At 51.5% G+C, this 15,726-nt stretch overlaps 1 protein-coding gene across 1 annotated transcript in view; it reads left to right on the top strand.

Annotated features, from left to right (window-relative positions):
- The window catches only part of LOC100897315 (kin of IRRE-like protein 2), a 62,677-nt gene that overhangs the window by 36,044 nt on the left and 10,907 nt on the right, over positions 1 to 15,726 (top strand). The window contains exons 2-6 of the mRNA XM_029112443.1: positions 12,306 to 12,443; positions 12,633 to 12,806; positions 13,716 to 13,839; positions 14,943 to 15,057; positions 15,186 to 15,351. Coding sequence (XP_028968276.1) covers positions 12,306 to 12,443; positions 12,633 to 12,806; positions 13,716 to 13,839; positions 14,943 to 15,057; positions 15,186 to 15,351 — 717 coding nt within the window. The remainder of the gene's footprint in view (positions 1 to 12,305; positions 12,444 to 12,632; positions 12,807 to 13,715; positions 13,840 to 14,942; positions 15,058 to 15,185; positions 15,352 to 15,726) is intronic.

Raw genomic sequence — 15,726 nt, 5'->3', positions numbered from 1 at the left:
TTGCTGAAACCGCAAGAATGCCTACCTTAACCGCTTATATCCGAGCCTCCGAAACGTTCATTTTCGCCGGCCGGTCATTCGGTCGTACTTTTTCTTGATTTGTGGCTCGCGACAAAAAATGAATTACTTGAGCTCTGGCTCAGAACTCCCATACGGCCGCGTTGGGGAAAATCGGTTTCTGTTCTGAAGTTTGCCGAAACAATTCGATTCTCACTTTTCGAGATTGTTGCGGTATTTCCCCCGCCTACGTATCGGGAGCCATTTGAAGCTTCCATTTGTGTTCTGAAGCCACCAGCCCTGGATCGGTACGCTCGACTCGAGGCAGCCACGAGTTCTGCTCCCGATGTCCCTCGCATGCGACCCCTCGTTTTCCATGCTTATTCCGCATGTCCAAAACCGCCCGGTCCCCTCTCCGAGTCTCCACTCAGAACGTCCGAAAGCCGTCAAGTCCGTCTCTCCTAGCCGCGTTTCCCCTATCACGGGACGAGTCCCTTTTGAGTCGTCTTTTGGGGCGCTGTCATTTTCTCGCTTGCGGTTGTGAATACACTGCAATCGAGCGTTTTGTTTGCCAGAGCCCTCTTTTGAGCTTTCGGATATTGTCATTTTGTGGGAGCTCCGTGTCTGTGCATCGTGTGCGTCGTCGGTGGCTCGGCGCGGCGGGCAAAGGAGTCTGATTTGTTTTGATACAAGAGAGAAGCGAAACTATATCGTAACTTTCAATCGTTCACTCAGTCGAGCCGGGCGGCGCGGCGTCCCGCGAGCTATTCAAGCCTGCGGGCGCCTCAGGCGTCAGAATAGTGATTTTCCCCGACCGAGGGTGTAATTTGACTGTTCCGTCTTAGATCTCTCCTGCTCCGTCTTCTGCCTCTCGATATTCCCCGACGATGGATTGTTTGGTTTTTGGACGATTGGTAACTGTTCATAGCGACAGCGTCGCCGCTGTTGGCAGCGACGTTTTTCTTCCGTGACAGATTTGTCGACACCTCAACTACGACGGGCACATCTTCACCCCGTTTCGCAGTTGTTCCGATCCACCCGGACAGAAACGGAAGGGATGGCATTTTTCTACAGCGCGAGGAAAAACGACACAGATCAAGGAAAAATACAGTCAATTTTTAGCGTAGCCCGGAGATATAGCATCGGAGGCGCGAACCCGAAGCGTAAAAAAAATCTGCTCCATTCCGACGCTCGCCCCCTCGCGGATTCGCGGAGTTCGACCGCGGTTCAAAGTTGTCAGATTTGTCAAACTTTGTCCACAAGCGAGCGTTCGAAGCTGTAGGACAAAAAAAAGTTTCCACCGTCTCTTTCCGTGAGGCTCGGGCTTTGTCTTTGCAATGGTCGGCCTTGACGAGATTGCTTGTTACAATCTAGAAAATCAGGGCTTTTCCTCCGAAGCGAGTTCGGAGGCGAATGAAGAAGCCCCGTACTTGTGCAGGGTTACGCGCCCGCACCGTTTCCGGCGATAATCGAAGCGATCGTATACAGCATTTGCGCTCCCACGGATCGAATTTTCCGCCGGTGATCTTTCGAGCCGGGGAGAAGCTTCTGTCTCATCTGCTAGGTATAAGTTCTGGCTTGAGAATCCTGTCCAGGGTTGGGACATCACCTGATGTTCGAGGTCATTTCGAGCCGCGAGGTGCTCTAGAAGATGTCCACGCCCTCTAAACGCTCGACGCAATTATTATTCACAATAACCCAATCACGGTCGACCGGTCCTTAGTTAATAACGGTATATTCATTTTTGAGCTGCTAGTGTCATATTTCAAACTGGATGCTGAAGATGTCGCCTCGCGCTGTCGTGAACGCCGCGGTCGTCGAGTAATTGTCAAAATGCTTTCTCTTCACAATGTTCGGGAAACAAGGACAGACGAAATATGGGCCAGCCAGAATTACGCAAGCTTTGGATGGCTGACCAACCTTAATATACGAGGTGCCGGTGCGGCTGACGACGAGCAAGTCATGGTTCCATGAAGCGCGCAGATCTCATTGCGCACAGGGTTACTATTACAATAGGATCAGCTCCTCCGCAAAGCATCGGGCGAACGAACGAGCGAGCGAGCCAGCCCACGAACGAATCAGCCAAGCCGACAGCGAACCCGAAGGGAAAAGAATCCCATTTAACATTTCTATTCATTCATTCATCCATTCGGTCGTCGTCCATCTATTCATCCGAACACGGCTTTGTTGAAGCCGCGATCCACCTTGCTCCAACGTGATAGTTTTTAATTACGTTATCCTCGCGTCGTCGGCGTCATCGCTCTTACCACCTAGCTTTCACTGCGGCGCCGTTCCGAACGGTGACAAATCCTTTCCCCGCGGCTTCGTCACTCGGGCATCCCGAGCGAAGTGGGACACGTTGAAACTCGAATCAGCATTTCTATCTTTTTGTTTCCATGTATACCTGCATATTCTACGGATCCACTCGTGATGAAAATTCTGAGGACTCTTCCTCATCAAAAATAAAAGACCCCGCTCCGACATCAAGAACATTCTTTCCTCGTAAAACGCGTCGGCGTCGGTACCACAGAGTTTTGAAACAGCATCCAGGGGGGCCAACACTGCCTCGAGAGTGGCAAGAAGATATGCCCAATCAGGCTCAGATGAGTCCTGGATCTTGCGAATCCCTCCTCTGCGATTCTGAGATGTTCATGGGTCTAAACTGGGAGAGAGAGACCGCCCAAGAATGAGGAGCGACGGCTGCCCGTATTCCTGAGAGTATGAGCGACGACGCCACGGGATCAGGCCTGAGGTCAGCTTCGCGTCGCCTAGTGGTCACCGTTCCCCCATCTCAAAAATCCAGTTACAAGGGAGCTTATAATGTTCGGCATCTTGCAGCGTTGGGTCATTCGTTGCGCTATCTATAGCTCGGGGAAATCTCGCACTGAGAGAAAGCAAGAGAAACTACCCCCGTATTCGGAGAAGAAGGCGGGTTGAGGGCGGATTAAAAAGAGAATAAGTCGAATGGCTCGTCCGGCCAAACTCTTCCCGGAAATAATTTATTGGACTTTTGCTCCGGAACTGCAATTGAACCACGTCAGGGCTACGCTTAATTACACATGGTCCGAAAAGACTCCGGAAAAAGACACTGCAATCATAACAAGCATGGTTTTAACGAGAGAAACAGCAAGTAGAACAAGAGGAACAACAACATCTATGGGGAGCCGGTGCCGCAATAGCAGTTTCTGCCAACAAAAGCCCCTGCCTCACCCTGACTAGCAGAGCGTATACTTAACGCATGTATTTAAATCGGTTGGATACAAAGTAAGGTCGCGGCCAATGAGCCTACCGCCTGCTTGAACTAACCCCGTTGGAGACCTTCAGCACGAAAGCACAGCGAAAAGATAGACGAGCCGCTTCGTACGGGAAAGACAAACAAACGCTTGTAAACATAAGGCTTCAGCAGACTAAGTTTCGGGAAGCCTAGAAAATTGTCACCGGTGAAGCCTGGAAACTCGGACCAATTGAAGCCCGAGCATTCGATTATTATTGAAGTGCTTCTGATGGCTTCACAGTTCAGAAGACAAGATCTCCTGCTCGAGTCATCCGAAGCATTCCGCTCGCTTGGTGAACTTTCACGCCCGACATCGATAATCGACTTCACTCACTGTACATGGTACGTGGTTCATGCGCCACCGGGAAGTGAAATCGATGAGCGCCTCAATCATCCGAATGAGCAAGACTATCCTCAAGCACCGGATAACTTCGGGAAAACTCTATCCGGAAGCTAGGGCTGCATGGGCGTATCATGGTCGAGTAGCTTTCCTGAACTAGTTCCTGGACTCGTTGCAAGATACCCAGGAAGAGGGAAGTCCGACTCGTAAACTTAGACCGAGGCTCCTGGCGGTGGAACTTCTTGCGTGCCGAGCTAAACCTTTGGATTTCTTCCCTGTATTTCGAATTTCTCTGTTCTCAGAACGGGAAATCTCCGAGATCCTGCTCCGCGTCGGCTGCTGACGGTGGAAGGTACGCGTATCGTTTTCGCAAACTGGGATTGCGAGCCGAGGGCAAATAATTGCGTCGGGAATGCATATCGCATCTCAGACTGTACCGCTCGTCAGAGTTCATTGTCCTCTCTCGCATTTTCACGGTGCATGAGCTTTCGCAGATCTGACTGCCTGAGTTCAAGCTCTAGCTCAAAACCCTCTAACTCGTACCGGATTGTTCGAAGCTCGAGAGCCTGGGAAAAGGGGAGCTTTTATATTTCCCGAGGAACTTCTCCCATGCGTCGGTACCGTCTCTCCCACCACCTTCATTGGAACTCTTGTAGAAGAAACGTGCTCCAGACTCCGAAGGGAGCAGGAGGGCAACAAGAATTCGGTAGCTTATGCACTCTGTAGGTGAATGCCGTGCTCAAAAACATTTCGGATCGAACGCACGTATTCGAGGTCTGAGGATAAACAAGAGTGGACGCTGCTGCCGAGAGTTGTACTAAAAGCTTGATTTTTGTGAAAGCCTCGAGACTAATTCTTGGATCGATTCCAACGGGACGGTGCGATGGATTTTGTGGCGGCTCCAGAAGCATTTGTTTACCTTTGGCAGCCTGTTTCCAACTGTGCTATCGGTGCCTCTGCTCTTGTTCGCCCGTCGGAATTGTTGAGCTGTTCCATTAACAACAGTGACGGCGGCCGGAGCAGCAGCAAGCAGGGAGCAGCAGAGAGTGTGGCAAAACAAGAGGACGGGAAGAATGAAGTCGATGTAGCAGATAGTTCTGCGTCGATTTCCCGATTCTCGACATCAACGATGACAACAGGCGACAAGGGACGGAACGATATCGTCCACAAACGCTCTCAGAATAACAGTAACAGCTGATCGTGACAGCAAACGAACTAACGGACAGAATTCCAAGAGACCATCAACGAGATATCTCCGCAGGGGAACGAAACAGAAGGAAGAGGAACCAATATCTAAGGGACAAGCGACCTGAAGCAGCAAATTATTACTGTACTGGAACTTCCACTGAGACTGCTCGGGTTCGATCTCGATAAGCGTGAACACACTCCTTTTTCTTGTCCTCGCATGGATCCTCGTGGGGCTCTCCACAGCGACGCCTGACGCCTCACGGGGGTGTCACAGGCTGGCATGAGGAGTCAGAAGTATTTTCCCCTGGGTTGCCGCTGCCATTCGTCCTGAATTGAATCGGAAACAATACGGAGCTGATGTTGATGGTGATAATGAACATGATGACGATGATGGCTGTCCATCACCACTCCCCCTCTGGTTGCCGGACGCTCGACTTTTTCTTCTCTTGTTGCCATATTTCATTTTCACCCGAGCTGGACTGACAACGCAACATCAGTCAGATCCAAATCTGTTGCAGTCGCTGGCTGGCTTGCAGCTTGCCGACGAAGCTTTTCACTTCGGATACGTTCGTCGCTGCAGCTGAAGCAGCCTCTTCACGAGAGGCCCTCATTGAATGATGACTGTGATTCGTTCTTTTGCTATCTTTCTCTTGTTGTCAAACGTACAAACACAGATTGAAAAGGAGAGATAGACGGCAGTCCCACAAATAACAAGGCGAACAAATAAACAGAATTGGAGCAACGAAACTTTGAAAACTGACAAGCTCATCATCAGCGTCACCGCACCGACCAGAGGATCGAATGAGAGATCAAAAACATAGTGTCGGCCGAAGGGGGAAAAATCTAAAATCGTAATTTCGGTTTCTTCCTCACCCGGGAGGATTTTTTTTTATCAGAAGCGTCACCCGAGCTCTCCGTCCTCGGGACTCGTGACGGTTCGGTGACTGATTCGAAATAAACGTGAGACATCTCAGTGTCAGTTTGAATGCCTGGAAGAACTTCGGATGAAACCGCTCGTCTTCCATCTCCTGCCCCCTCGGAAGGTCTTTCGCAAACTCAGACTCATGAGCGGTCTGGAATGGTACACTAACAACCTGTTGAGTTGATTTGTTGGCGCGATCGCGGCAATGCTACTGCCGTCGTTGTCGCCGTCTTCACTGTTCGAAATTGGCACTGAAGAACAATGATGAGCTGTTGGGAATAGCGGCTATTGTTATTTGTCGATGTCAAGCGGAAGACCATTCAAGTCGAAGTAACGACGACGGTGACTTGAATCGCTCCTGGCAGTCGTATTGAACCAAGAACTTGGCACTGTCCGCTTCGCGAACAATATTCCTGCATTGCATAAGTTAATATCCCGTTCGCAACGATTTTCTGGGGATACGATGAACCGATTCTATGAGAGCGAGTAAACCCGTGCAGAATACTCGTTCACTCACTAATCGAGTTGCAGCGGTCATCGAAATTCCTGCGAGCTCTGCGAACGCCGGAGAACGACTCAGTGATAAGACGAGACGGAAAAAGTTATTTTCCATCTCCGGCCGGCAGCGCTCACAGTAGGCCAAGCGGTCTTGGAGTTCTCTGAGGACTTTCGGTTGCGGGAGTCTTCAGAGAAATAAGAGTCGGGGAGATGACACGGGAACGGAAGTGAGAGTGATAGGAAGAATGAAAAACCAAACGACGAGTCGACTTCCAAGCGGCGCGCTCGAGGTTTCTGACGTTTCCCATTTTTTTAACTTGTGAAGGGAAGAGAAAGCGGCCCACCAAGAGAGGAATGAGTGATGACGTTTCTCCATTCCCATGGTTGCTTCCAACGCTTGGCCCGCGGTCGTCGTCGTTTTCCCTTTTACAGGAGCACCAGCTAATGTTCTCCTGATCCTCGTTGCTCCCGCTGCCGTTCGTTCTCCTGATCCCCATTCTCCTGAGCTCGCTCGCTCGGGAGGGAGGGGCTCCGGAAGGGCGGCTGACCGACCATTCTGCAAGCCACCGTTTCAATGGGACTTGAGACCATTCTTAGTGTTGTAAGAGTTCTCAGATGCCGCCACGGGCTCTGCTTGGCTGTTGTTGTTGACGTCGATAGATTCTGGGATCAAGGCGGTCGATCGATTTCCATTGCCAGTTAGTGAGCCTAACAGCTAGGCAGCTCACCGTCCGCTGACTCTCCATGCAAGACAACGAGGACCAATGATGCTCGATTCCACTTCAAGGGTCCTCCTTCTCTGTAGCTGCCGAATTCCGTGTTCACGGCCAGAACCTCTCCACGAGCTCTCGTATTCCTTTTCCTACACGGAGACTTTGCTCCGTGCGGGAACTACTTCCTTGAACTCCTCGGATGCCGCATCGCAAAGGAAGGCCCTCCGCATTGCGAGCCGAACGATATGCGATCGTCGTCCGCTCCTCGCCTTTGTGCTTTTGAGCGCCAAATCAGATCGATATGTGTACTTTATTCTCATTTTGAGAGCCCTACTGAAGGGTGCTTTCAAAAATCGTTCGCCCCCACACGTGGGGCATATGCAATTAGAGAACCGTTACCGCTGCCAAAAAAGCATTCGTACGATTTGCTCTACTCGCAATCGTCCGCGAGCGCTCGAGCATCGCATTACCATATATAGACGCGACCTCTGTTTCTTCCAAAGCGCGGTCGCGAACCGAGTCGCTCCAACAAAGACTTCTGCATGCATTGAAGTTGCGGAGCTTCAGAAAAAAAAGTGATAGGTATCATTCAGATTGAAAATAAGCGGTAATACCACTCAGTCAAGCAGCGGACTGTTCCATTAGGCAGCCTTAGATGCGTCTGGGCAGGGGATTAGTCTTCGACGGGATTCGAAAGGAACTCTCCGTTTTTGAATGACAGAATAGAAAATCGGATGACCTTCGTTTCATTATAGTCCAAAGTCCGCCAGTCTGCAGGTCGCGGATAATTTCTTTTCTGGGCAGGAAACGTCCGCCATCCCGTCTCCTGTGTCTTCATAGCTCGTGGCTTGTGGTCTAATTAGCATGCAGGGCAAATCTATATTCATGTGAATACTCATCTATTGAAGACGTTGAAGGAAGCTGACATGAACCTTGTGCCAAGACCGTGTGTTCTCTGCTCACGGTAGACTTCATGACTATTTATGATAGCGTTCCATGCATAAGACCACGGCCAGTAAAAACTGACGTAAGGACCCTACTGTTGAGCGTCACCATGAATATTTGGAGAAAAAGGAGACTTCCGCTTTGTGGACCGCTCCTGAAGCAGATACAAGCGTGCGAAATAAATACAAACTCTCCACAAAAACATCACAAGGAGCCGGAGCGCACATCTATAGGACAACGGAACCCACGAGCCACTCCCCGGAGCGAGAGGAGTGCGCAATGAATACAACGACACGCAGTAAAACCGTACACTAGACGTTGTGCAAGTTAATTACGCTGGACGACGTAGCATCCCTTCCCCGGGGAGCTTACCGTTACGTAAACGCGATTTCTGGAGTCTCGGGCTCTTGTCCACATTTCGCTCATTGATGCTGGTCGTCATACAAAGTTCAGCCTTCCCGAGCATCGAGACCCGGTTTCGGATCCGAGGAGCGGCTACTCAGCGATGGGGGAAGGAGGAACGAATTATTGACCGACGCGAGCTTCGGATTTCCCAGAAGGGCGGAGAGTTTCTCGTCGGCCTTTCCGAGGTGGCAGAAAATGTTACAGCTTGTCGAGGACGTTCTCTGAGACCCGATTCCGTTCGTCCGACCGTTCCTTCACCCACTCGCTCGCGTACATGGACCGGAGTCATCGATCTTCTTTCTAGGAAACATCACTGGATAACTTCGATGAAACTCCCGGAGTCTATGCAGATTAGAAGCAGTGCCACTACGCGTACCCAAGCCGACGGGGTCGAGCATGTGATCCATCGTTTCGAGTCTTCCACGGCTTCGTGCTCTCGTTGTTTCAACTGGGATCCGAATGACTTCCATAAACGGGATGGATCGCGGCTAGAATCGCGGCACCCGGCTCAGCTGGTCGCTGACGAGCTGGACGTTTCGGCGAGCCATGGTGGCAGGAAATGACATCTTCATTTATCAAGTCTGTCCATACGTAATAAGTACTGCATAAGAGCTCCTTCGAGATGACGGAGCGAGCTCGTCGACATATCCGGACGTCGAGAGAAACGGTCGCTTGCGGGACGTCGTGCCGTTATTTGTTCAGACGTTCTGAAAGTTGTCCGCTGCTTGATACCACGTTCGTAAATTTTGCTCCTCCGAAGCATGAAACTCCTTTCAGGCCCCGCTGGGCTCGAGTCCCACCCAACAGCCTCGGCATTTCATTGCTAGAGAAGCTACGCGGAGCGAATGGCTTCCTGGAGAAGTTCGTGGGCTGTCGTGATAAAGTATTCACGGAGTTGCGCTCTCCAATACTCGGCTCGGGAGCTCGCTTCGATCCCTATCCTGTGTATCGGACCCCCGACTTTTTGGAAGCCATTCCATCAAACCAATGGAGAGAATCACTCAACGAATTGCACGACAGACTTCCCCAAACGAATATTTAATGGCTCCTGGATGATAAAGAGACGGCGGCGAGGATTCATCTGGAACGACTTCACGTTATTGAAATTCTACCCAGTTTCCTTGCGCGTCCAATGGCCTCAACGTCCCCGACGAAGCGACGAAAAATTGGCGGATTTTCCCCCGAGTGGGAGCGGCTCCGGAGTCCGAAAACCTTTCCAGTTTACCTGTTTGAGAATTATTCCGACATTCCAAGCACAAGCCATCCTGACCGGAATACGTTCTCACGTCGGGGACCGACCATATTTTCTCTCGGAGAAGGACCATTGATGGTTCCGGGTATGCAGCGGGCGTTGGCCGGAGCAAAGCCCGAATTCCGACCGATGCAGGCGGAAATTCCCAGGGGGATACTCGTTCGAAACCGTTTTGGGAAAAACACCGAGTCTTTCGAAATGATTGCAGAAGTTCTGAAGTGAAACAGGTCAATGGAACTTCCGTCGCCGATCCCGGTCCTCGGGTGCGACTATACCCCTTCTCGCCTCGAAATTGACGTTTTTGCTGCACGGACTCGACGATGATGAGAATGGCTAAACCATCGACACACTGTAAGAGTACAGCTTACGCAGCTGATCCCCAAGGCGCCGTTCCGCGTCGGATCCCAGCAAACGAGTCCCCGAGCTCGGAAATCAGTTGTGGTAGATCAAGATAATCATCGATCTGACGAGTAGCACACCGACTGAATAGAGTGGAGCCGTACATGCGATGAGTGTGCGCCTTCGGGGAACCGGGACTCGATCCAGCTTGAATTCTGTAGCAAGCTGTCACACAGACTTGGCCTGGCTAAAAAAGCGGAACCACAACAAGCCGAACATCCGAAAGCAGCCTCTCTGTTCTGAGTGAGTGAGGTACGGGCAAGGCCGCTCTAGGGTGAATTATTGATGAGTAGAACCTGAGCCGTCTCCGTCATTTCAACTCCGGGTGGATCTAGTCGATTTCCATTCTGAGTTCGTTCGTGTCTAACCAAACCGAAACAAGCTCCCCCGATCGAACAGCTCGGGGAGCGGAAAGCAACGAGCCCAAACACGGCTTCCCCGCTCTCGTCTGAATATTTCGTCATTACCGAGGATATGCGATCGTTTCCAAAATCCAAGGAGAGTGTCGACTCGGGAGGAGCCGCAATCGACGCCGTCGGAGTTCGGGGATGGGATCCCCGCCGAACGAATTGAAGGACTCGAACGTGTCCGTCGCGAACATCGACTTTGGTTAACGATTCCGACATAGGGTGCGCGAGATAGGATGGTAACGATGCCGGGCTGGGAGCACGGGAAAAAATCATTATTCGGGAGATATCATTCCTTTCCTCATGAAGGAGCGAGAGAGAGAGAGACGGCAGGAACGCGCCGGACGAAGTCACTCACGAAGAGATCCAGAGTCTGCTTTATATCCATTGCTCTCACGGAAGCCTTCCGCAGGGAAATTTCTCGAATCAGCGCTCCGGGTTCGCGGCCTATAGCGCGTGCGGATCACCTCTTTTCCCCGAAGCACCGACCGCTAGTTCAGTCCCGCAGGAGCCCGCAAGCAACTCTTGACGATATTAAAAATCGTTCAGTCTCGCCGAGAATGCCTCGCGGTAATGAAAGCCAAACTCGACCGCGTTTCCATCGCGTCTCGGGCCACGTAGCCCGAGATGCGATGTCAAGAACTGAGCGCGCTTCCAACGGGAAACCTATTTTCGAATCGCGATTCATCAACACCCACTCACGCCGGCACGTTCGGAGTGCAGTGTTCGGCTTGTTGTGCGCGAGGGTGAAACGAGTAGATTTTGTTGTCAAGCATCCTAATTGCTGTCCACGCGCGGCAGTAGCATTCAGAAGTTCCTCACTCACAAGGCTACGTGCGGCATTTACTCCTAATTATTCGGTAAAACTTGTTAGAAAAATTCACGAGCCAGCCACAACTAACTAAGTTGCGAATGAGTTGCTCTCAAATTGAATAATTGGACCTGAGCCTCGGAGGAGTCTCTGTCGAATATCGGATTATCTCGTCGGGACGACGCCGACGCTTCCTTTGGAACCCTGACCTGCGAGTTTGTTTTCAAAAAAGAGACCTAGCAGGCACGAACGCACGCTGTAGAGGGGCGAGCTCGCGCATCACGACGAACCGGTTCAATGTTTCATCGGACGATGTTCTGGCGCTGTTGCTTCTGTGAGGGCGACGACAACGGGGAAAAAAGAGAGGCGAAGTTCTTTGTCGAGTTTGGCCAACATGTTGAATAATTCAGATCTGTCGACAACAGCGGGCGGCAGAACCCAGGATAAACACACACCTATACCTCCAGGCAGAGCTTCCGACGGGGAATCAATACCCGCGAACTTCAGGCTTTCGCCACTTTTTTTTCGCCACCAAAATCGTCGATGTTGTTCATCGATCATTCATCGATGATATCGGAGCTCTCCGTCGATACGTAGATACGTGAAAACTGAGTTCAGAAAAAGTCGGGCGAAAACATTCAGGTCGAACGAGGGCGAGGAAGGGAGCTTGTGACCGATCGTGACACCGGCCGCAGAAGGAAAACGCGAATCGTTCCAAGGTGTCAACGAAATAATGTCGAACACCGTTTCGTTGAGACGCGACAATCGTCGTCGTCGAGCGACGGCGACAACAAGCGACAACGAAGACATCGAAGGAAAGCTCTTGACACCTCGCCGCCGACCGGCTCCTCTTGATTTACACGGGGAGAACGTGGGGCTTTACCTGGCGAAAAGCTTGAAATATGGTTTCTGAGTTCCATGATCGTTTTCTGATGAAGGCGGTCGAAGTGCTACCGATCGCCTGCCCAATTTGCAACGTAACACTTCTAATTGAGATAATCATGATGGCACATCGAATGACGTTGTCTCTGACTCCTCGACGATAGCTCTCCGTGGTTGCCGACCGAATGATCTTCCCCACCCTTTAGTAGTTCTTTCGTGATAAATGAACTTATACGCCCGTATTATAATTTCGTTTCTCTTCTCCGTTGCAGACTTTGTACGAGCGGTGCAGCAATTCGAAACAGAACCGGTCGACGTCGAGGTAAATCCACTCCAGGCAGTCAAACTCGGCTGCCGCATTCGGAACCGTAAAGGTGAATGCGTGTGGTTGAAGAATCGTCGAGTTGTCGGTAAGTTGCTCCTTAGCATTCTGACGAGCTATGGAACTGTTGTCATGGAGAATGCAGAGCCAGATTCGGCTCTCACTGCTCGGAGCTCCGAGCTATTTCCGGCTGGATCTGCGGAAGCCAAGGCGGTAGCTGTGGACTGGTGATAAGACTGCCCTGGAGGAATACCTCAACGTTTTCCTTCTCCTGCAGGTAAAATACCGGGCAAGTACCACTTTTCTCGCGAACCAGGAGATGGAGACTGCTCCATCACGATATCGAACACGAAACTGGAAGAAGATGACGGCGATTGGCAATGCCAAGTGACCATGGCCTCGCTGGAAGATTTGGGCCTGGAGTCTCGAGAGGCATCGCTCAGAGTCCGAGGTAAGTCGGGAAAAACTTTTCGGTCTCCGACCCCAGATCGATCGACGCAATACGACGCCTTCCTCATGCGGACGCTTCGCCCAATTATTTGAGAATTTCGTTCGGTGCCCTCAACTTCAGAATTTTCATCCCCTGGTTCTCAGAGTATCGTATTACATCCGAGACGTCCTTTTTTTTCCGCGATGGTAGAAGAGGCTATTCCGCGGCGTAGAGGCATTCTGCAACGGACTCTCGGATAGATTCTAGGATGACGACACTCGGAGTTGGTGCCGAAGGTTCGAACAAGAGGATGGGAGCAAGCGACGCCGACGCAGGTCGTCTCCGGCTTCTGTAACTCTCGTACAATATGAATTTAGAACGCTCCATTGAACTGCAATCTCCTCTACGTCTCGGAGAGACGTCTCCTTCTCCTCCCTCCCTTGACTGCTCCCCCTCAAGGATTCGGGATTTGTTCCAACGATCCATTTCTGTCCTTCGGACCGGGGAACAACAAATAGGATGATGAAGCTTCAAAATGCTCGTTCGGAGAAGAGCTCCTGCCGAAACTCCGAGCCGTCCTGATGACGGACAGGATCCCTCTAATTAGTTCGCGTCCTCCTCTGCTGGGAAGAGGTTGAGGGCAGAGCTGAATAGCTCTGTCGAAATCGGGGAACCGGAAGACTCTTCATAAACCTAGCGTCGCGTCGGTCGGTGGAATCGTAGGGGATTGCCTGAGCCCGTATACATACTTCCCGACGGGATCCTTGTCCCGGTTGTCCCCGTTCGCCGCATTTGGAGCTTCAGTCCCAGCATGCCGAACTCGGAACCCCTCTCGCCATCGCCACGTGTCCACGTATACAGATTCTGGAATAATCGGGCGAGCTTGGAAGATGGAAAGGAAAAATTTCTAAATCCGAAATTCTTCTATAGAGGCTCCGCTGCCACCTCGCATCGAAGACGACAATCAGCACGGTGACAGGATCTCGGCCAGAGCGGGAGAGTCACGGAAGATAAACTGTATCTCTCGCATGGGAAACCCTCCCGCCTACATCAGGTCAGTTTAATGTTTATGGGCTCTTTGGCGCGACAGGGCGCGCGCACGCTTGTCAACGACTCTTAAATTGAAACAATCAATTACATACATACGCTGTTGCATCCTATGGCCCTCTATCCGACGAATGATGTGAGCTCGTTCATATCAGGAACGTGTTTCACGTGCCCGTGTCGGTTGTCATACCGCACTCGTTCCGATGATTGCCGCTGTTGCGGACCCTTCTGACGATGATGCGTTGTGGATGTCACCCGGGTGCCGCTATTGAAAGTTACATCGCTGATTTAGCAACAAGGGCAAGAGTTCGCATAATCTGCCGCTTACATCACGAGACGACCTTGGGAACGAGTAGCAGTATTCATAGATTGGGAAGCCGAGTCCCGACCGGGAGAAGTTTTCCCTCATTCTGAGAGCCAACTCGGTTATTGCTCGTGCCCCGTCCACGGCTCATTTCTCGAGCCGAACCCTGAAGTTTTCCGCTGGAAGGCTGAATCCGTGCATTCTGAGAGTTCGGGGGGTTCCGAGATGCCTTTCGACTCGAGTCAGCCGCATTTCTTCAGCGAAGTAGATCTGATTAATGGTCCGGAACAAGTTTTCCTCATGCAGAAAACTATTGTGGATTGTTTCCTTCAGTGGAAACAAGCTTCGTTGCCTTCGGTCGGCGCGCGGAAACACTTATTTGTTAGACACTACATGACCAGCCGTTGTCATGCGACTGCAGTCTCTGGTAGCACGACTACTTCGAACGTAGAGCGTTTACGAGCTCGGTGGCAAGCGACAACCGATGGTATTTGGCTGCGGGAGCAAGTTCTCTCAAGTGTGATGTAGCCCCGTCCGAAGGCCCTTGCAAAAATTCGTCGACAGACAATCGTCGCCAAACGGTTACCGAGTAACCGCGGGCTGAACGTTCGCGTATGGAGAGCGAAACCTGATGCGGCAAGAGAATCTGCGGACGCCGCATTGCGGTTCGAGCAGCTTCCAATTAATAAGTGCCTTTCTAGTGGTGCGGTTTCCTCCCTCGATAATATGAGCGACCACCGTCGCGTCGTCGTCGGCATGATCCTCGGCACGGCTATCACTAACTCGCTTATGACATTCCATTGCAGGTGGTTCCTGGGTAACGAGGAGATCACCCACAGCTCCACGCAGACGAATGCCACGGACGTGTCCAAGCCGAAAACGTTCGTGGCCAGTTCGCTCCTGCACTACACATTCGAGAAGGTGAGCAGCAATTGAGATTGATTCCCTGACCCGGACGGACTCGGGAAGCGGACGAAAGCTTGCTCAGAGGTAGAGACCACCGGTCCCGAAAGAGATCGAAACTCGAATCCGGTTTCTCTCGATTTCAGGCCGACCACGGAAGAACGTTATCCTGCCGAGCGTATCACGGAGCATACGGAGCTGCTTCTCCCACGAGTCAAATCCCCATAGAGAGCGGTTATTACAACGATGTTCGTCACCATCCTACGGCTGTATCTTCATACAAGGAAGTGACTGTTACCTTAGATGTCATGTGTAAGTATAAGTTCCCCGGATGTCGTTCTCCTTGAATTATTTTTCTCGACAAGCATTCGCTGTCGTCGTCCCTCGACTTCCATAACGCCTCTTAGGCGTTCATCGCTCTTCGCTGATGGATTTCCTCGCCTCTGCCGATGTTGTGAGGCTCGCTCACTCACGTGCCCCAGTTTTCACTGGTTGCCCATTTGACGCTGATTCTGGGCCACATATTGGTTTTTCGTTTCAATCCCGCGTCCCCGTGTTGTGCGACGTTGTTTCATTTTCCCTGTTCCCGATTTCCATTCTATCCATCCGTCGCGAACTTCAGTCGTGACGATTCCGTCTCCAATAGCTGGGGCTCAGACCGCCGAGACCCTCAGCCCGGAAGCAGCG

The sequence above is a fragment of the Galendromus occidentalis genome, unplaced genomic scaffold (genome assembly GCF_000255335.2).
Source record: "Galendromus occidentalis unplaced genomic scaffold, Mocc_1.1 scf7180000077501, whole genome shotgun sequence".
Taxonomy (NCBI): Eukaryota; Metazoa; Arthropoda; class Arachnida; order Mesostigmata; family Phytoseiidae; genus Galendromus; species Galendromus occidentalis.
This window is presented reverse-complemented; position numbering and strand designations above follow the sequence as displayed.